Source organism: Phaseolus vulgaris, chromosome 2 (assembly GCF_051622355.1).
Source record: "Phaseolus vulgaris cultivar YP4 chromosome 2, ASM5162235v1, whole genome shotgun sequence".
NCBI classification, from domain to species: domain Eukaryota; kingdom Viridiplantae; phylum Streptophyta; class Magnoliopsida; order Fabales; family Fabaceae; genus Phaseolus; species Phaseolus vulgaris.
The window spans coordinates 46663409-46687142 of NC_143499.1; the positions used below are offsets into that span (position 1 = coordinate 46663409).

Genomic DNA, 23734 nt, shown 5'->3' on the forward strand with positions numbered 1-23734 from the left:
TTATAGTATTTGACTGTGCCAATATATATCCTCGTTGTGAAATTTATTAAAGTTCTTATATTGGAGTATTGATTAATTTTAATGTTTAATATACAAATTGGTACTATGTTGAATCTAGGAAAACAAATAGAGAAATCGGTAATGAAATCGAGTTAATAACTATATGCTGTAAATGTAAAGCTTTAGATCATAAACTAACTGAAAATTGTTATTATAATTTTTAATATAACTATTATAAAAATCAGTAAATTTAAAGTATATAGCATAACTTATTTTGCATTATTAATGTATAATTTTATTTTAGGGTTTAGGGTGTTATTTTTGTTGATTAAACCTAATTAACCCGCCACTATGAAGAGGAAAAGTAATGAATGCATGCACAGCCTTCGGCAGAATCTCTTTTTCTCTCTCTTTTTGCATTCGGTGTTTTTGGGACTTGCGACTTGGGGGACATGCATGTGATAAGTCAATGTTTTTTCACTTTTTTCTCCTTTTCATAGACAGGTTGTTGGCGTAAAAAGGACATGTAAATGCAAAGAGCAAGAACTCATTATTGTCTTCCACAGACAACCTCACATCACAGTCAAACTATACAGCGAAAGAACGAAATTGCTGATACCAAGATTCATCTCTACCTAATAAATAACAAGAAATCTGTGATGAAACAAAAGAAAAAGATGCATTTTATATCTTCATCTCTATCTATATGAAAGAAGACACGGAATTATTTGATGGGGCAAAACCCATGCATTATTATTATCATTTGAAAATCAGTCAAATATTTAGCAATTGGAAGATGCTTTACATCTGTTCAAAACAAAGCTTTTGCTGCTACTTGCAAATTGCAATCACCTTTATTTTTTTTTCCCTCTTCCACGTCAAAACACCCAACAAACATCACCACTGGTTGCATATACAACACATATTTCTTACCTTCAATCACATTTCACAATCTTTACAAATCAGCAATCAAAGAAACGTGCATATCCTCTGCAAATTCACAAAGCCTGGCCTGGACCATTTCATGAAAATGTCTTCCTAGCTAGTCAGAGAGGTCATAGAAAAGTGGGGACATCTTCCACAATCATTTTTATCTCACAAAGAAGAAGGAAAAGGAGAAAGTGTGTTTGCTTCCGCATTTGCCGAATTCGGTCCCAGTTCTTCCCCACCAATATGTCCTTCAACACCGTCCCAAAAGAGAAAGTTAGGACATTGCTGCTGCGTTTCCACCCATTCATTTAAGCCATGCCTCTGCAAGCACTCTAGTGCTATATCTCCTTGCTCCTCCATGGTACAAGGTTGTACCTCAATTGGGACCATGTTGTCCACGTTCTCTATCAATGGTGGTAAATAAGTTGTGGTGTCCATGCCTACAGTCACTGTGAGAGGAGGAAGTGCCTGAACCTGATGGTGGCTCAGGTTCCATGTTTCAGTGCTCAAGCCCACAGCCTCTTGAAAATGTTCTGCTCGTACACTGTTGCAGTCTGTTGCTGGGCCTTCCAGTGAAGGTGTGTCAAACATGAACAAAGGGCATGTTGAGGAAAACAAGGTTTCTTGAAGTGGTGGTTTTGTTTGTAGATTATCTAGGTTGGAAGAAAAGTGGCCTAGCAGATTGGAATTGAAGTTGAACTGGGAAGAATTCTGATCGATACTTTGTGCAATAGTGGTTGAAGACACTGAACTCTTTCTTATTTTCTTTTTTATCCACGAGTTCCAATAGTTCTTTATTTCATTGTCCGTTCGACCTGGCAAGTGGCTTGCAATGTGAGCCCATCTGCATTTCGCAGATTCAAGAATCAATACAATCCCACCGTTTAAATCAAGAGAAACATATGTTCTATACCAGATGTTTAGATGTATATATAATTAAACATGTAAGTTTAGACATGTTAAGAAAGAAGGAGAGAGAAAAAGAGTATATGAAACCCTTAAGATATATAGTTTTTCATTTCAAATAATTTCAACACACAAGTTTTTTATCACTCAACATTAACATGTTAACATACCATAAATAACAAGATACAAGAGCACATCCCTCCAAAAGAACTGTAATTTTTTGTAAGATAACGTTTTAGTAGCCGAATTTTTTGTAGGAAGTATACAGATCTATATCATCTATATATGGTAAGCCTGGGAAGGTGGACAAGAAAATATAGGGCTGAAAGAATTGATCACTTGACTTCCTAAAACTGCAGCTAAGAGGCCGATAGCTAGTTCAGGTAGCCTTTACTTAGAAACGAATCTGCTTATGTATAGAAAAAAACGGGAGAACTTCTGTCATTACTCTTTGACTACGATATTTTGTAGTTGTATGTGAAAAAAGAACGTACGCAGTATATAAAGATAATTGAGAAATATGCTCAAATAGTTTGTGTAGATCAAATACAATTATTAGCCAGAATCATGGATACTAGAAGTGCAATGCTGTTTTTATACCTACCTTATTTGGTTAGTTGTTTATCAGAAAGTTGAAGTTCTCATATATAACTGAAATAGAAAGATCAGCCATAGACAAGGAATGTCTTAATAAGCCATCATCATAATAAGTCCTTCATTTATACACAGATTATAAACTACTCCATATAATAATCAATGAAAATTAATCACACATATATAACCAATATTTATTCCATTAATTTTTTTTTTTGGCCTAATAGAGAGCTATTAAACTATAAACTCAACTACAGAATATATATAGGAGCGAGAAGAAGGCGTGTGTATTATGACAGTAGGGCAGAAAATGCAGGAAGATGAAAACAAGATTGAAAATTGTGGGTATTGAAACCTGTTGCCTACGACCCCGTGAAGGCTTATAATTAACTTTTCCTCCTCAGGTGTAAACCTGCCTCTTCTAATATCAGGTCTCAAATAGTTAATCCATCTCAAGCGACAACTCTTGCCACACCTTTGAAGCCCTGAAAGCCAATTAACCATAGATGAGAAATAAACACAAACACTACACTCAGAGGGATTGATGGCAGTTCTATCTCATCATAAACAAATCAAGAGTAGCTGATCAAAAAGAAATTCTAAAGTACCCAAAGGAATTAAAGATTGAGAAACACTCTCTCTCCCTTTTGATTTGTTCAACACTTTAATTATCAGTTCAAAAAGTAATCATAACAAAATTCTTCATTAGATTTTTTTTCATGAATTTTTTATTAGTACGAAATATATATGAATTTCATCAACTCGAGAATCTGAATGATTAGATTTAATATAATATTATTTTTTGATCCATTGTATTTTAATAGAAGTTTGAGTGTCTTGAAGAAATATTAGTTAAAAGGAAAAAGAAAGAAGAACAGACCAGCTTTTTCTGGAACTTCACTCCAGCAGCCGTATCCATGAGTTGTAATGTATCTGATGAGTTTTTCATCTTCCTCAGGAGACCAAAGTCCTCTTTTAACCTTCTGTTGGTTGCAGCAAGAATGGTGACCCATATTTCTAGGCTTCTTGCTCTGTCGTCTTCTTTTTCCTTCTTTTATATTCTTGTTCCCTAAGTGGCTTGTATTTTTCCTGGATCAAATGTGTGTGCAATAGTTAAAGACTCTCTTTCCTCCCTCCTTTAAAAGTACATGCCCTAGCCGACATACATTCAGAACCTCATGTGGGGTCCACGCAAGGGACCCAGATCTCCATCTAACACTACAATGACATTCCATCAACTTAACTCCATATATTCATTAGTATGTAGCCACTTTCTACGTACCTCTCCACCAATTACTTAACCAAACTTCCTCATACACCTGCGCAAACAAATAAAGCTGTTCACCGGAAGATTAAATCAGAGGGAGACGAAATAATACGTGGGATGAAATAATCACCAGGGAGGTAACATTGGGATTAGTAGGGGATTTTAGTGCAGTGAAAATGAAAGGGAAAAATGATGATAGGTGCAACAAGAACGAGATGTTCAGGCTTTAATTTGTTTATAAAAAGAATGGAACTAATACACATTCTCTAATACCAAGGAAATATACATGGTATTAGAATTATGAATTAGCCAAAAATCGATTAGATAGAGTATTATTATCCAAAGATTGACCAGATGTTTGACCAAACACTAGTGGGATGTTTACATTAATCGGATGTAAAGTTGAATGAGCTATGTTATTCAGTTTTATTGGTCGACTAAAGGGATGATTAACTACATTAAAGATTAAATTAATAATAAATGATAAATAAAAAAATATCATATAAATCACAGTAATCTCTATAAATCTGGATCACACTCATAAATTTGGGTGACATCCCGAGAAATCAGATAACACTAATTTATTTAAAATATGCGTCAGATATAGTCCAGGAATCAAATAGTCAATTACCAAACACTATAAATAAGTCATCTACGAAGGACTAAGATACGCTTTTATCAGTTTTATATCACACCTTTTCAATCTAGAGTATTTACTTAATTGTCAGAGAACCTTCTGCATGTTTACTCTTAACCGAGTGTTAAGAAATTGAGGAGTTGGAGTATCAAGGAGTGGAAGAATTGATTAGCTTAAGCACGAGAGATGAACGATCGAACGAAAGGGAGTGAATACGAGAAGAACGACCGACACCAACAACAATTGTTACTGTCAATTTCAGATATTATCTGGCTCTACTTTGTCTGTTGTTTATACAAGCACACAATGTATTTTGGACAGGGAAGTCTTAGATCATATTCATATATACACTATATGAAAATCATTAAATATAAACAAATTTTAAAGATAAAAAATAATTAGTTACTATATTGACTTAATTATATATTATTTTAGAGACTATAAAAATTATTGGTATCTAGATTAGTTTTTATTATTGATAAATAACTTTTAAATTAGTATCTAATTAGCTACTAAGGTTTAAACTACCAATTTTAGAATTTAAATAATTGATATAGGTAAAATCTTGGTAGCTAATTAGATACCAATTTAAAAATTATTTATGAATAATAAAAATTAATTTAGATATCAATAATTTTTTTTATTTTTAAAATATTATCTAATTTAAATATAATAACTAGTTATTTTTTTATCTAAAATTGTTTCTATTTAATTATTTTCTAGTGATAATAAAAGTAAAAAATCATTGATTTAGAGCTTAAGCCATTTAGATTCATAATCATATGGCAAGATCCTCTTGGTTTTAACTAGTACATAGAGTGTGGTTGAATAACATGGAGGGTGGTGGGGATATGAGGATTTGGAAGGAGAAACTGAACCAGTTAAAATGGGGTTTGAAGGAGTGGAACAGATTGGAATTTGGGAATATTCAGACATTAAAGCGAAAGAATATTAATAAAATTAGAGAGTTAGAATTACTGGTTGAGCTAAAATTGTTAAGCCCTAAACAAACAACCTTGGATAAACAAAAAAATGAATACAACTGAGAGATGAGATTTCAAAATACTTTCACTCTATAATAATAAAATGGAGAAGAAATAGAATGTGCTAAATGATTTAACAATAAACGAGGAGTGGTGTGAGATCCGAACATAGTAAAGGACAAGGTAAAAGAATATTTTGAAAGATTTAAAGTAGGGGATTATTGTAGTGTTAGGTTGGACGGAGTAAGTGTCTCAAAATAATGGAGGATGAAAATATAGGACTTGCAACGAAATTCACTGATTATGAAATAAAACAGGTTGTTTGGAATTGTGAAAGTAGCAAAAGGCTTCGACCATATGAGATCAATTTTAACTTAATAAAAAAATAATGGATAGGTTCAATTTTAACTTCTTAAAAAATTAATGGGAAAATATTAATGGTGTGTTAGTTAAAGTTGTTAAAAAGAATTTTAAGTAGAGGGAGAAATTCGCAATGGGTGTAATACATCATTCATAACATTTATTTCCAAAGTGAATAACCCACAAGATCTATAGATCTAGAGTTTAGGACTATATCTCTAATTGGTTGTTTGTACAAAATTTTATCAAAAAATTTAGTAATGAGGTTTAAAAAGATGTTGTCAAATGTCATTGATTGTTTACAATCAACTTTTTTAGAAAGGAGATTATTATTAGACAATGTAGTGGTGGCAAATGAAATAATAGAGGAAGTAAAAAAAAAGGAAATGCATTATAATTAAGGTAGATTTTGAAAAAACGCCTCTATCATGTGAGAATTTTTTGAATATATGATGCAAAAATAGTTTTGTAATAAATGGATAAGAGGAATAGTGAATTATATAAAATATGCAACAATATATGTTATATTGAATGAGAGTCCACAAAGAAATTCAAACTCTTTAAAAGACTAAGACAAAGTGATCATATTAAGGAAATAATAAATTATCAAATTATCCTATCGAACCTATCCTAACAAGTGTTTGTTGGGCTTATCAGACCACCCACTATCGGGTCGTTATCGGATCACCCATAACATATATCTCCACGCACGAGTTGGTATAGCCTCGGCGTGAGGGGTGTGTTAGAGATCCCACATCGACTAGAGATTAAGACATTTCATTGTATATAAGTAGATGTAAATCTCATCCATGAGCCGGTTTTATGGAGTTGAGTTAGGCTTAAAGTTCACTTCTTAACAACAATTTTGAGATGAATAAAGTGGGACACAAAAGGGTTATGGTGAGATTCTTTCAATTTATGAACAAAGGAAAATACTAATCCCCTATGGGGATGAGGGAGGGACACTAAAAATACTTTGTAGGTAAAGTGGAATGAAATATGTAAAAATAAAGAGGTGGGAGGCCTTTGGGGTAAGAAATTTGACATTGTTGTTAAAAGTGAAAATAGAGATTGGGTTTGGATACAACAAGATTACGGAAAAAGATTATTGATTTCAAATACATGGTCGGAGAAATATGAGGGATAGATAGATAAAACAATATGTGTTGTAAGAATGCAAGGTGAGTAAAAATTGCAAGGATTGAACTATTTAATGAAAGGTAGATCAAGAAGGGCCATAAAAAAGCCCAAAGTGAAGATTCAAGAACAAGTGCAAATATGAAAGGAGCGAATGAATGAAAACGATTTCAAGAAATGAATGTATGCTTGTAATTGCATAGAAGTTGCGATTGCAATATTGAATATAATCATTAAATAAAAATTAATTTTAGAAAAAATAATAATTAATTATTATATTAACTAAATTAAATATTATTTTATAAAACAAAATATTGATATGTAAAGTAGTTTCTATTATTAATAAAATTTATAAACTATTTTTTAAATCAGTATTTAATTATTTATCAAGATTTTAACAATCAACTTTATATCAGTTTAGAAATTAATTTTAATTTTTTATTAATAATAAAAATTATTTTAAATACTAATAATTTTTTTAATTTTTATAATAATATATAATTTAGTTAATATAATAACTAATTATTTTTTGTTTTTAAAATTAATTTTTATTTAATAATTTTATTATGTAAAACAAGAATGCTAAGACTCCGGCATTGAAGAGAATTATGGAAGATCCAAAGTTGGAAGGCGAATGTGTGTACAAAACAGACAAGTAACATGTATATTTGGAAATCTGAATTCTACTTACATGACTGGGATCTCATTTTTGTATCCAGACAAACACTTTATACCTTATTTATTTGGACAACGTTAACAATATTACCAATAAAACAACATGGGAGTAATATAAATAGGTGAGGGTAGAAGTAGTTATATAATCACTCATCTTTGAAACAAATTATAAGTTAAAGTTTTTAGTGATAAAAAAATACAGCACACACGTGTCCACACATATTTAAAGGGGTAGAGAAGAAAATGAGAGGCTAGGTATAATAACATCATTGCCGGTTGTTTATGCACCTTCTTCGCCCTGTCTGCTGCAACTGTACAGCATCGTGATGATATCAAGAGCAAGTGGCTTATCTCTCTGATATTGACTCGGAGGATTATTTCGATATTATCTCCAACCTAATCACTATACTTTCATTTACATCAACACCAAATCAAATTTATCAAAATAATACTTTAATTTAATGCTTGCCACACCGTGATTAGACACATTAAACCCATACACTTTCTTAATAATTCTCTCTATTAAATTCTTACAATACTGCGACAGTTTCAAAATCTACAGTGCAAATGAACTTAGTGAAACTATTGATAGGAAAAAAATAACAACAAAGGTCATTCAACCCTTATAAATAACGGAATTTTTTGTTCTAAAAAAACTAAAATAAAGACTCCTACCAACCTACCAACGTCGCAATACATCAACAAACACTCAACTAACATGTAGAAAAAAATTAACATTCAAGAACAATCCTAAATTAAATACAATCAAACCAATCAAGACACCAGTGAGAATAAGAAAAACAAGTTGAGGGTACCTTAGAAGCGACCAAAGACTAAACATTTAATTGAATAAAAGCAAATATTTCTGAAACATCCACCACTTCTCCTTTAAAAATTACCTTGTTCCTGTGCCTTCAAATTTCACTTACTAGAGCGATCCAAATTGTCCCCCAAATAGCATTAACAGATTCAGGTACATTACACATCCTAAACTGTAAAAAATGATAACAATAATTTTGTCCTAGTAACTTATACACCACAAGAAACTAGGAATAAGACAAAATTGGTATATATATGGTTGTAACAGAACAAAAAAAATCTTTCATGTTCTCGAATGGGGTTTGGACCAAGAGAACGATTGTCTTCTTTTTCAATTGGTCGCCTTTACCCCTCTCTTCTCGAAATAACTTCACAACTTTCCCTTTGTTCCTCTCCTCGTCGCTGTAAGCTCCAAGCTCGGATGGTACTTGCATAAGTCACTCTGACGACGCTTAAGTGAGATCTCGGTACCCGATGTTCGGTGTGTTGGGTATGAAGTCAAGACCAATTGAGTTGGGTTGACTAAATATCATGTTTAGTGAGTGGGCTTAATCATTGTACACAGTTGAAGCGCATGTGAATATTGTTTTGTGGTTTCAAGTGGGAGATTGTTGGGTATGAAGGCAGGACCAATTGGGTTGGGCTGACTAGACACATGTTTAGTGAGTGAACTTAATTATTGTGTCCCTTTTATAATCTCTATTTAAAGAGATCATTGTACTTGCAATTGATATTCAACAAGATAGAATGAAAACCTAATAGAATGAAGCGCATGTGAATATTGTTTTGTGGTTTCAAGTGGGAGATTGTTGGGTATGAAGGCAAGACCAATTGGGTTGGGCTGACTAGACACATGTTTAGTGAGTGAACTTAATTATTGTGTCCCTTTTATAATCTCTATTTAAAGAGATCATTGTACTTGCAATTGATATTCAACAAGATAGAATGAAAACCTAATAGTTGTTCGTGTGGACCGAACCACGTTAAATCATGTGTTATTTATTTTCTGCAGTTGATTCGTGATTATGTGTGTTGCTTCCGCGTGTGTTTTTCCCATCACGGTGCAATTAATGCGTGATAATGACATACTTTTTACTCAAAATGTGTGACTATTTATATGATTATCATGAAACATTTGTTATTGGATCATATTAAGATTTTGGATATAATTAAAAATATATTACCTAATATTTCATCTCACTGATTTGATTCGATTAATCATTTTATTTATATCGATCGACTTTTAAGTGAATATGTGATTTTTATCAATTGTCTGACCAACCTAAACCCTAAAGATAGTTTACAAAAAGAATTATGAGATAACAATTGATATTTATATTATTAAAGTGTTTTATATAGATCGAAGAATTAGTTAACAGGTCTTGCACATAAAACGATCCCTATATTCTTAAAAGATACCGTGAAAATATAAATGGTCTACAAAAACAACTCATCGCCTGTATTTTATTCATAAAGGGTATTTTCCTTTCTTTTTCCCTAGTGTTTCATATGCAATACTAAGAATGGTCAAAATAGCAGGAAAATCATAAATAATGGACCTTAAACCTACGGGTAATTAAATTACAAATTATTATTTTCAATTTGGATTCACGGAAAAAAAAAATTGATGGTCAAATTTTATTTAAACTAGACAATATAAACGTTTTTAATGATTTTCACAATCTAAGTTTCATTCGACTTTTCAATGATAGAAAATGTTGGAATGGAAAAAATAAACATAATAATGAAATTGGCTTTAACAATATAGTATTGGTCAAATCAAATGTCTTAAGTTTAAGCGGGTAATTTTGCTATATTAATATTAATCATAGTACGATACCTTTTACATCTACTTTGAGAAATTCAGCCAGAAATACGTACTAATTTTAATTCATCTTAATAACAACTAAATTTAGGTTATTAAGAAAACTTGTGATATACAGTGTTTTTTTACAATAATATGTTGAAAAGTTTAAATTCATCCGAATGAGTTTAATTATTGGTATTTGTGATTGGTATTAATTAATTACCTGTGTGGCAGTTGGAAAGAAAAACAAAGATAACTCATATTTCCTAGACACACTCACTTATTTATTTAATTTAATAATTGATCACTTTAATCATATGATTAATTGTTGTTTAGGGTTTAGGTTGAGGGTTTCTATAATTAAAGGGAAATTATTTTAAGGGTACGTAGAAAATAAAAAATATTTATTTTCATATTTTTACTATATGATATTCTGCCAAACTATAGAAGAAGAAAACTTAAAAATTAACTAATTAAATTGAAAGTGTATGGTGATATGAGGCTCGGACTCGCCTCTTAAATGACGTGTATGTTATTAGACACAAGTATCGAATATCGACACTTGTATGACACGTGTCAGATTCAAAAAATATTTTTGTTAGATTTTTTACAATTCTAGCATGATTTTAACACAATTTAAAAAAGGAGAAATACACTAATTTTCTAAAAACTTAAATGAATTGTATAAATTTTTATTATGATTATTTAATCATTTTGAACCAGCTATCAGAAGTATCTTTTTGCTAAAAAAATAAAACATACTCGTGCATATAAATCTTTATTGTCAATTTATATAATTTATAAATATATAATACATAAATACGTGTTCTATATTTTAGAGATTATATGTATCTGCATGTGTGTTGCATAGATATGGTGAAACTAATTAATAAATTAACTTAAAATAAAGTAAAAGTGATTGAAAGGAAAAATAACAAATGAAGGAATAATATAATATATGAAAAATATATGTTACAACGATTAAGTTGGAAGTTTTTAAGAATTGGGAAATCTAATAAGAATATCTAATATTTAATAAATCTCAAATAATTTAAATAAGAATAAAAATACATATAAGTACATGAAATTTAATCATACTAAAAGGTCGTGGGTGAAAAAGAAGCAATGCTTATGACAAGAATTGCAGCTTTTGAGTCTATGATAAACATTAAAACAGTGGTAATTGATATCCATTAGAAAACTTTAAATGGGGGACTTGTAGAGATTTGTTATTGTGTGTTTTGTAGACTATGATAGAGTAGTATTTTTTAGATTACGTTGTTTTGTTTGTTTTAAAAGTTTATATTTTTTAATGTAAGGAGATTTAACTATTTTTTTATATAAGATTTGAGTTATCTCTGTTTCTATTATTTTTTTTATAAAAAAATCATAAAACTTCATTTTCTCTATTTTAAATTTCACCAGTACTTCACAATCTTTTTTTTTTCTTCACTGAAAATATGGAACTTCAATCTGATTTTGTATTATTGTTTTGTGTAGCTGTATTTCTCGTTGAACTTTGACTTGGTTTTATCTGAAACGCCGACACATTTTTCATGGAGTAATGGCTATGGAACCTCCTTTGCATGGAAAGAGTGGATGTGAATGCGTCCAAAGTTGAAGGACAAACTCAATATATAATTAAATAATTATATATTTGTGAAATTTTATGTAAGCATGAAGTATCAATGTCATAGGGACCTAGATATAGTTTGTAGAAACAATTATTAATAAAAGTTATTTACCATACTATATAAATGAATGTATGAATTGGTTGAATAAGATTGAGTTAGAGTTAAAAGTTTACTTCTTAATATGGTATTAGAGTTATTTCAAATCTATTTACAATCGGATCATTATTGGATCACTTGACTTTATTAGGTCACCCGTTATCAGATTATCACATATAATGAGTAGAAATTTTACGGTATGAACTAATTTGATAAGATTGAATTAAATTTAAAGTTCGCCTATTAATTATTTTCTTTTATATATTATAAAATAAAATAATATGGTTAATTTTATTAGTTGAAAAGGAATTGGAGAGGGGAATAGAGACATTTCATCCATGAGGGTGAAGAGAATAAAATGCTGTTGCTGTAGGTGTTTGATTTTTACAGCTAATTACTAGATAGAAATGGAAGTGGTAGGGCCAAGTTGCACTCCATTGCTCCTCCTTAAAGCTAACTATAATCATTTACCCTTTTCATTTCCTCCCAAAGGTCTCTTTTAAAAATCATTTATATATGTATTACTATCAAAGTTTTAGCTTGCTATTCATACAAGCAAATGTCATTTTCTCTTCTTTTCCATCAATTGTGGTGGTTCATTTGCATCAATCACCTCTCCCCTTTCAACACTCTCACTTAACTATATTATTTTACATATTAAATTAATAATAAAACGTTTCAAATGTCCTACTAGAGTACCAATAGCACATATTTTACGAGTATTTTGATGCAAAAAGTTTTAGTAATTTAACATATTGATGCATACTTAATTTTTTGGTAAAATAGAGATGTTTTTTAATATCGACTATTTTATCAAAAATTTAAATATTAAATTTATCATAATAGAGAATGAAAAATAAGAGTTTTGAATTAAACATGGCGTATTGAGAAAGGATAAAATATTTTTGTAAGCTACATCAATTAATAATGTGAAATAACTAGAAATTCAAGTAGAAAAAATTAACTATCTCAATTATATTAAAAAAAATAGGTTATCTATCTATTTAACCTAAAAAAATAACAGAATTCAATAAAATATATCATAACAATTGTCCTAATTAGTCACTCTCACCAACATTTACCTCCATACAAGAAAACCTGTGGAGTTATATGCTTAACAAAAAATCAATTTAGTTTAGTGCTAAAAATTATATAAGACATTATGATACTTTGGACAAAACAAAGGATTTTCTCTTAAGTAGAAATAAGATAGATTACATTAATTACAATTTTATCAAACGATAAAAGGAATATAATTTGCAAGTAAAAATGAGAGAAAAATTTCTCATGTTTTCTAAGTTTCATTATATGAAATCTATACTACAAAATGTTGGGAAAATAATAAGCAAATTAATAAACAGACGTAAGAAGCAAGTAAGTGAGATGAGTAAAATATCTAGAATTGTGACAAAATAATTACCAAAATTAAATACATTGTTTTATCATATATTCATATATTCAACTATACTTTGTAAAGTTATAATGTCTGAATTTGAATTTAACTGGAGAAGATGAAGAAAATGAGAATGTTTAAATAGACGTTTTTTCACATAATAATGTCGAAGAAATTAAACTATATTGAAAAGAAACACTTGAGAGATGTGTGAAAATAGGTTTAGGTGGTTTGGACATAACCACAGGAAAAGTAAAGAGAGTACTGAGTGAGATAAGGAAGGACATTGGAGAATTTCTGAAAAAGAATATCATGATAAATAATATCTATAATTAATGATTTAATAATTAAATCAAATTATGTGATTTAATCTATGTAACTATCATTATCTTTGATGGTTATCTCTCTATGTTTTACTTATATATATTTTGAGACTTAAAAGGTAAAACTTATATAAAAATTAATGTAATATAAATAATTAATTATTAGAATAATCTTATTTGAAGACTAATTTATAATTTAAAATATGTAATTAATTTTAAATGTCAATTTAAAAATTATTTTATAAAATTTTATTAATAATATAAACTATTTTAAATATTAATAATTTTTTAATTTATAAAATAATATATAACTTAATAAATATAAATATTGTTGGAGATCCCACATCGACTAGAGATTAGAGTCTTTCATTGTATATAAGTGGGTGCAAACCTCAACCCTATGAGCCGGTTTTATGGGGTTAAGTTAGGCTTAAAGTCCACCTCGTAATATGGTATTAGAGCTATTTCGAGGTTATCCTAGCGAGTATTTGTTGGGCCTAGGTGTGTTGGAGATGAGCTGGTTTTATGGGGTTGACTTAGACTTAAAGTCCACTTTGTAATAAATATAGTGATTAATTATTTTTTATCTTTAAATTAATTAATATTTAATAATTTTGTGATAGCTAGTACATATGTGAGAAAAGGATATTTTAGAAAATTGTTTTTATTCTTAATTTAAAAATTGTGTAGTTCAATCATTAAATTTTATAAAATTAAATTATAGGTAAAGTTTGCATTCATTTATATATTATAAAATGTTTTAATCTCTAATTGATGTGAGATCTTCAACATACCTATTATTAATATAGACTTTATATGATTTTGACATTATATTAAGAATTGAACTTCAAACTTAATTTAATTTTATAAAACTGATTTATAAAATAAGAATTATACGCATACACTTATATACTATAAAATGTCTTAATCTTCCATCAATATTACATATCCAAAAACATTTTTGCATCTTTAATGTTTCATTTTATTTTGTTAATTAAAAAATTCTTAAAATTAGTTTGATCAATTACGATTTGTTTATGTAAAATGTCTTGTTTCTCCTGTATTTTTTTTTTGTCTTTATGGAAAAAATGTTCTTTGATGTTAATTTATTGTATAACACTTAGATAAAGATCACTCTACTAAATAACATCTTGATGATACTCATAATATTTCTTCAAAATCATGATCTGCAAATAATACTAAGTTTGAAAACTCATTATTTATCAGTGTGTTATGAATATTAAATGAATTTTGAAGTGGTGTATATTTCACATAGATCTGCAATATAAATTTTTTAAAGAAGATGTCCAGGGGAAGAAAGGGATTTATATGTGGGTTTTTAGAAGATTAAAACTCAATTGCCAACTCTTGTTATTGTTTGAAGGGTTATGAAAGACAAAATTTTGACTAGAGCGAATTTGGCAAAAAGAGGGATCGGGATGGATAGTTGCATTTATTGTCTGTGAGAGGAGAAAGAGAAAACTACGTCTCACTTTTTTTTACACGTGCAGAGTTGCCTGGTTAGTATGATCCAAGTGTTGCGAGTGGATGGGGTAACTCCGACGGATCATTGAGAGCCAAAAATGCCTTTTTTAAATTTCAAGATTAGCAGGGCGAATAAAAGGGTCAACCAAATGTGGGGTTGTGTGTGGGTAGCCGTGGTAGCTGAGTGTGGAACCATAAAAGTAGGAAGATTTTTAAAAATGGCATAATGACCACATTGAAATTTTCACAATGGTGCAACTTAAGGTATGGTCATGGACACTATCCAAAATCTGTGGTGTAGGTTTTTTCGTATTTTGATTGGTGTCTTGAGCCTTTGGTATGCATGAGATCTGTCAGAAATTGTTAGTTGATTTTTTGTGGGATGCGGTTTATAGGAGATCAGTAAGGAAGACAATTTTGTTTGTTTAAGTTGTATGTTTTTGTTTTAGCATGGAGCTAAGACGTAAGATGTTTATATAAGAGTTGAATTATTATTGAAATACCTTTATTTTATTAATTCATTTTTTATTAAAAAAAATATTTTTATTTTGATATAATTATTTTTTACTATATATGACAGATGCACATGCACATTGCAACATAGTGTCTTATCCAATCATTTTAAAGAAAAAGAAAGCATCTTGGACTTCAGTAATTTATATGCAAAATGATTATATTAGCATGAAGGAGAGTTCATTGCATGGAACTGATTTTAGAGGCAGTGTCATTGTGTAATAGCACCATGATCTCACCTCCATAACTAATAGGCTTTTTCATGTTCCTATCGTTCAATTGCCACATCAAGGGATGTTTCGTTACACCTGAAAATCAAGGCTATCAAAATAATTGTCTTTAAAATTTCCAACTTGTAAGTTTTATTGATCTAAACCTCATAGTATTGAATATAAAAATAAATTGGTGTATGAACAATTGATTCCCATTTATCTAAAAGTGTGGAGTGAGGAAAAGCACTTTTGAGCTTTAGAGAAATACATGTGATTTTAGTGTTTGGTTGTGTGTGGTTATAAGTGATTAAGTGACATGACAATGAAGTTGTACATCCTATTATCCAAATCACAGCCTTGAATACATTCCCAATTCCACTTTTAAGTCACTGCTTCTCTGCTTGTGGTCCACCCAACATGAGTGCTCCTCTTATCTCACTTCAAATTCTTGCAAACTATTAATATCAACAATCATTATACCTTTTTCTACCATATTTTCATAATTCCAACTCCAAAAACCTTTCAAATTACAACAACATTATTCTTTCTAAAAAAATATTAATAAAAACTTCTTTATTTTCAAATGATTTTATATAAGGAATTTTTAATGTGTTTTATTAGTTGAAAAAATATATATCTTTAAGCTTTTCCTTTCTGTCGTTTTTTTTTATGATAAGTATCTCCAAGCTGTTTATAGAAAATAGAAAAGCGTTTTATTTTATTAAACGTATTAAAAATCATAAGTGATTGTTTTTTTGAAAGATATATAAACAAATAGATTATATTATTAAAAATAATTTTAAATCTAACTTAATATTATAAATATTTTTATAATCCGTTGATTGATGTGAATCTCAAATACTTATAAATAGCTAAATTGCATGTGAAACACAATATCAATCGAAAAGATACTAAATTTTATTTATTTAAATAAAAGCTCACATTCAAAGTTTTGTGAACGGAAAAGAAACGTGATTAATGGAAGATACTCCACTAAAAGTGATTAATATATAATGTGTTTTCTAACAAAAAATTGTCCTGATGGAAGCAAGTAAATAATTTTGCACCAATTACATATAGTATAATAAATTACTGGAAATAAAATATTATGTGTGAATGCAATTTTTTTTTTCAAAATACAAATTGTGTTGGATTTGATAAAGCTTAATTATTTTTTCATTGAGTTTTGAAATATTTGTCGATTTTTTGAAGGTACTTTTGCCTGTAAGAATGGTCAATGTAAATTAGAATTGCCTAGTTTATTTAAAGGGCTTACGTAAAATTAAAAAAAAAATCATATATAAATTTAATGATCTTGTAATGAAAATATTATTAATTTAATACCAGTAACCAATACAAATTACTATTTATATAATATTAAAATATTTACCATAAAAATAAATTAAATTAATGTAAATGATTATTTATGATTGGTTATATAATAATTAAATCATATTATCAATACTGAACTTATTTTTTCATAATATATTGCCTAAATGATTTTCTTAGGGGTGACAAAATTTGTATAAAATGAGTTTAATATATATAAAAATTAAATTAGACTCTAAAAATACTTCCACAAAAACATAATTATGTAGTGGCTTAAATGAAATAAATTGAATTACTTTGTAATCAGAATAAACTAAATCAAATTAATTTACTTTCAATGGTCTTTTAATTAGCTAAATTATTAGATTGTTTGAACTATTATCAATAAATATTTTATTTTACATATATTTTCCAATCATAAAAATTATAATTCAACTTATTTCAAATAATTTTATTTAAAATTCATTTTATTTTTCAAAAATTAAATTTATATACTAATTTAATTTAATCTTGTTTTTAAAACATATTTATTATTTTATACAGCTCAATTCATATCAATTTTGTTAAAGTCAAATATTAAAAAAACTTATATTCTCCTCTAAACCATGAAATGAAGAATTGAAATGTGGAATGCATTCTAAATATGCCACCAGGAGTAGTATGTCCACATTTTTTATTATTCTATTTTATACGTATAATTATATATATAATTTTATTCAGTTTTACTTATTATATAAAAAAAAAGACAATTAGATATATATTATATTGAAGTTATATTTTAATTAATTATTTAATTATATAAAATCAAATATTTTATATACTTCTATACTAATTGTATAGAATATGACTAGTTATTTTTTTAAAAAAAAAAATTAATGTTCCAAGTAATAAAGACAATCAAAGAAATTTTTAATTCGTTGTATTTTCTGTATAAAAGTATATTCCTTTTAAGACATAACTGTTATCAAATTTATTATATATATATATGTATATATATATATATATAATCTAATAAAAAAAACTATATATAATTATTAAAATATAAGTTTATTTAACTATTTTATTATTGTTTATCAACTTTACTTAAATGAATAGTTATGATAATATGAAATTATAGTTTAATAGTTAAACTGATAAAATTCATTATTTTATGAAAAAAAAATCAATTTTTATAGTAATTTACTGATAACAGAGATTTCTACGAGTACATATGATGGAAAAAAAAAACTACTTGACACAGGAAATTCTTGCCCAGTTATCATAATTTTTTGATGAACTTCATTATCTTTTTTTGTCAGGACGCGGTGGCCCAATTTATGATGCAGTACATTTTATAGTGGGCCTATGATCAAGTATGGACTAGGGTATTTCTTTTACACCCCATACTTTCCTTATGCACTTCCATAAATATGAAAATTCTCAATTTATATTTAAAAATAATTTTTAAATTGTGTAATTCAGAATTTTTTTGAAATTTAGATTGTTTTATTGTATTTTTTTTAACTTTTTTATTATTCAATTCAAAGTCATTTTTTATATTAAAAAAAGTTTATAAATTGTGTAATTGATGAGTGTTGTACAATCTAAAAAAATTGTAAAAAATAACTTATTGATGGGACAATTTGAAAGTGAAAAAAAAAATTTAAATTGTATAATCCAAAGTATTTTTTATTTATAAATTGTGTAATTCATGAGTTTTTTTTACTTTCAGATTATATAACTTGAAATTCATTGTTTGCATAAAAAAAAAAGCTTTTGTAATTTATAAATGTCTTTTGCATTATACAATTTGAAAGTTTTTTAATACAAAATAACTTGTTGATTTTACAACTCAAAAGTCTAAAATTACTTATGAATTATACAATTTGAAATATTTGTTTTCTGCACTTCATTTATGATACAACGAGACAAAAATAACAAAACAATAAAAAAACAACAATAACAAAAAGAGTGACAACGATAAAATATACACGATAACAATAATGATGACAATAACAATAACAAGTAAACAATTTAATCTTTTAATCATTAAAGATTACGAATGAAAAAACCTATTTCATACTCACCAGGTTTATTTTCTCTCTTTCTTTTATGTTTCTTCCATTTATAATGGCTCAAAGAGCTCATATGTATGCTTTTAGACTAATAATCAATTATTTAGGGTAATGATTCATTTTTGTCGTTAGAGAATAATACGCTAAACTTCTGATCTCGAAAAATAATAGAACCTAAATAATTGATTTTTTATATGAGGTTTCTAAAGAGTGAATATCAGTTATTACGAAATAATAGTTAAGCATTTCATTGAAAAGTTCTTAATTATTAAATAGAAAATTATCTATAATAGTTTATTTCATACCACAAAATATCTCCTCCAAGACTGGTACATTACAGATTTGTTTAAAAAATAAGGATAAATGCATAGGATAACAGGGTTGTCCTAAAAGATCATTTTTTTTTACAAAATAAAATGTTTAATATTCAAGCACTGACAACCTAAAATAGTTTTTTATCCTATCTTTTAATCACACTTCAGAGTTGGTATGAAAATTATTGTAGAAAATAACTAATTTAACATATACATAAATTTGTAATGGAATGAAAGTGTTAAATTGAAAATTACTTCATTCTCAAATAATTATTTTATAAACTAACCGAATATTATTGATGCGTAAAAAAATATGTGTCATCACAATAAAAGAAAATATCAGAGACTCTGGCCAACCCTAATAATCACAAAACATTTTTATTAGATGTCTTCTAAAAAAAACCCATCTCAGATAAATGACAAATATGATAAAAATAATAATGGGCCCAAAATAGAACATAATATTTGGATGTTTTTTCTTACACCTATCAAAACTCTTTTTTTTTTAAAGTTTTTTAGAACACTCCTTTCCAAATTCATAAAAGAAAACTTTTTTTTTAATTTTATTCATTATTTTACTTTAATATTTTTTAGTACACCTATTTATTTATTTGCAATAAATAACAAATCTTTGATATTTAAATTCTTGATCAATTTAATATCATTATTACTTACACTAAATCCTTATTATTTTTAAGAGGGACTGAAATATGAGATGAAAAATTTGCAATAACTTTGATGAATTTTTTTCTCATATGTGATTAACTTCTAGAGCTTTAGACATGCAGTTATGTAGGACACATGTTGCGTGTAAATCTTATGCATGTTAATTCATTCATATGGTGTGAGCCAAAATAAAGGAGATTGACCCATATTATCATCTTTAAATCCAAACTACGTACTTAAGTGACAGAGATATACCATTTTAATTATTCATTGATATCATATTTGTCAAAATTATACTTTCTGCATACAATTTTATGTCTATGTTTCATAACATGATACTCACATTTATAATTTTACAAATGATGTGAACCCAACAAATAAAACATAAATGATGATAATATATTTTATATAATAATACACTTGAATAACATTTAAAGAAATTATTTACATTCAGTCCTACAATCTCAAGTGAATTTTTCATGGAAAATTTTCTGTTAGAGATCCCACATTGACTAGAGATATCTCAAGTGAATTTTCTGTTGGAGATCCCACATTGACTAGAGATTAGAGCCTTTTATTGTATATAAGTGGGTGCAAACCTTAATCCTATGAGCCGGTTTTATGGGGTAGAGTTAATAAAAATGTACACTAATTAAAACCTTAAAAATAACTTCATTCACATTTCATTAACCTAAGTTATTGTTCACATTTCATTAACCTAAGTTATTTGTTTATCTATATATAGTGTCAAATAGGTAATAGTTGATGCATTAAAACCTTATCATTTGGGTGCAAATTATATATTTGTTTATCATTAAAACCTGATATAACTCACCTTATACATATAAAAATGGTTTTGAAAAAACAAGAACAGCTCAATTTTAAAAGATAAATTACTTATTGTGATGTAATACTTTTATCCAAAGAGTTGAAGCCAAAGTTTGTAATACTACTCGATGTGGTTCTGTTTTGTACCTTAAGACATTAAACTCATGAAAGAATCTGGAGTTAAGAATTCATGCAAGAACTATAACACAGTTCTTGACCAATAAAGAAAACATATGGAACAAAAATATCAAAATGAAAAATAATAGACAAGTTAAGGAATAGAGGAATAACACGTCATCCTTAATGTTTTAAGAATAAAAGTGAAATGTTGATTTATCACTTGAATAAACTTTTCAACATAAAAACCTAAACATAAAAGTATCTATTAACTGTATTTTATTAATTTAATTTTTAATTAGTGCATTGAGAATATAGTTCAGATAATTTAATTAATTTAAGAAAAATAGTTCAGTTAAAAAAGTATGATGCAATTAACTAAACTTATAAAATAGTTTAGTTCAATTTACTAAGAAAACAACTAATTTAGTTTAATTCACTTTAGTTTTTCTTCTAAACCAAAATATACCTAACCTATAATAAAATACTTGAATGTGCCGTGATCTTGGATGGTTAAATGTATTGCATGTGTGTTTTAAATAAAACTGTAAAATGAAAGTCAATGTTATTTCAAGCATATTCGTCGAAAAAATATCTGGTTGAATAATTTAGTTTAGCAAAATTTAAACTCGTGTTGACATGTTTAAGGAATACAAGTGATTGTCATTTGCGCTAACCAATTTTATCTTTTTTTAAACTAGCTAAATGTTTTTTTACTTAAAGAAAATATTATTTTATTTATTTATAATGTATTCTAAAAATATTATAACAAGAGTTTTATTTGTAGCACATAAAGATAATATATATTTATTGAAAAATGGGAATATTTACTAGAGAAGAGAGTCAAGTGAAGAAGTTGAATGAATGGAGTGAGAGAAATGGAGCCGCGTTTATCTATCTGATTAATTTCATTATCTAGGTTGCTTTCAGTGACAGGTGGAAGGAAAATGAGATAATGGTAACCGTGAGTAATAAATGGTTCCAGGTTTAGTGTTGTAATTGTGGGAGAATAAGGAATGAGCATAACACAAAGAAAGAAGAAAGGAAAGGAAAAGAAAAGACAACAGGGACTAAAAAAAGAAAAGAAAAGAAATAAAAAAAGAAGAGGAAGGGTGTGGTGAGAGGCATAAAACTCTGCGTAAATAACTTCCAAAACTGACGCTCTATCCTTTATTCCCCAATTGACTTCTTCTTTTTCTTCTTCCTATTTTCTCACCATCGTGTTTTCTTCATTGACCCCTCAGCCACTCCAAAAGCAGAAAATGCCTGCAACAACAGAGAACCAAGGCTCATTCCTGGGCCGGATAAGCATCCGCCGAAACCAAGTCATGTCCATGGATGGAACACACGACCAAGAGATGGAAGACCTTGAACTTTTTCAGAAGCACGTTGGAGACCGCTTCTCCGAACTCTTGTCCACCACCACCACCGGCGAGGACTCCTCCGGCGACGCTCTCCTCTCCATATCCTGGCTCCGCCGCCTCCTCGACGAGTTTCTCTGCTGCGAGGCCGAGTTCAAAGCCGTTATTCTCATGGGCCGCGACCCCTCCCAGATCGCCAAGCCGCCGCTCGACAAGCTCCTTCCGGAGCTCCTCGACCGCGTCGTCAAATCGCTCGACGTCTGCAACGCCGTCGCTCTCGGCCTCGACGCCGTCAAGAACCTCCAGCGCCTCGCGGAGATCGTCGTTGCCGCGCTCGACGTGACGCCGCTCGGCGACGGCCAGGTCCGTCGCGCGAAGAAGGCGCTCTCCGCGCTCATCGCCGCCATGCTGCACGAGGACAACGCCAACGCGAAGGGGACCGAGCGCAACCGGTCCTTCGGGCGGCGCACCGGGAACAGCTCCGGCGCTAGCAGCAAGGACCGCGTGCGGTCTCTCTCGTGGACGATGGCGCGGAACTGGTCGGCGTCGAAACAGATCCACGCGATGATGTCGAATCTGGCGGCGCCTCGCGGCGCAGAGTCTTCGGGATTGGCGCAGCCTGTGTACATAATGAGCACTGTGCTGGTGTTCGTGATGTGGGCTTTGGTGGCGGCGGTTCCATGCCAGGAGAGGAATGGGTTGGGGACGCACTTTCCCCTGCCGAGGCAATTGAGCTGGGCCCAGCCCATGATCGGGTTGCAGGAGAAGATCGCGGAGGAGTGGAAGAAGAAGGAGAAGAAGGGGAACGTGGGGTTGTTGGAAGAGATGCAGAGGATGGAGAAGCTGGGGCAGTCGCTGATTGAGTTCGCTGAGTCCTTTCAGTTTCCCCCCGAAACGGAGCGTTTGGATGAGATGAAGAAAAACGTTGAGGAGTTTGCCGAAATTTGTAAAAAAATGGACGAAGGGTTGGAACCCATGCAGCAGCAGATTAGGGAGGTGTTTCACAGGGTTGTGAGGAGCAGGACCGAGTTTCTTGTTGTCTTGGACCAAGCTGGAAAATTGTCTGCACCCGCTGTTTAATTTTTTTATCACACCTTTCCATCTTTTTTCCCCCTTTTAACCCTATAGATCTTTAAGGTTGCTGTTACTGATTCACCTTTTTGGGTTAACTTTATATTTTTTTCCAGGTTTGGGAACCCTCCTCATCTAACCAACTCTTTTCTCTTTCCCTTCATTTTTTCTTCCTTCTCTGTTAATCATATCACTACTGCAATCACTAATTTCTTTTCCTTTC

At 29.5% G+C, this 23734-nt stretch overlaps 2 protein-coding genes across 2 annotated transcripts; one reads left to right on the plus strand and one right to left on the minus strand.

Moving 5' to 3' along the window:
- Window positions 1-720: 720 nt before the first annotated feature.
- LOC137812673 (transcription repressor MYB4) lies at window positions 721-3541 on the minus strand. The gene is made up of 3 exons (XM_068614824.2): window positions 3311-3541; window positions 2786-2915; window positions 721-1774 (listed from the first exon to the last, which is right to left on the minus strand). The coding sequence occupies exons 1-3, from the start codon at window positions 3441-3443 to the stop codon at window positions 1096-1098; spliced, it is 942 nt and encodes a 313-aa protein (XP_068470925.1). The 5' UTR covers window positions 3444-3541; the 3' UTR covers window positions 721-1095.
- Window positions 3542-22013: 18472 nt separating this feature from the next.
- Window positions 22014-23734, plus strand: LOC137812674 (protein ROH1A). Its single transcript, XM_068614825.2, has one exon. The coding sequence runs from the start codon at window positions 22342-22344 to the stop codon at window positions 23518-23520; it is 1179 nt and encodes a 392-aa protein (XP_068470926.1). The 5' UTR covers window positions 22014-22341; the 3' UTR covers window positions 23521-23734.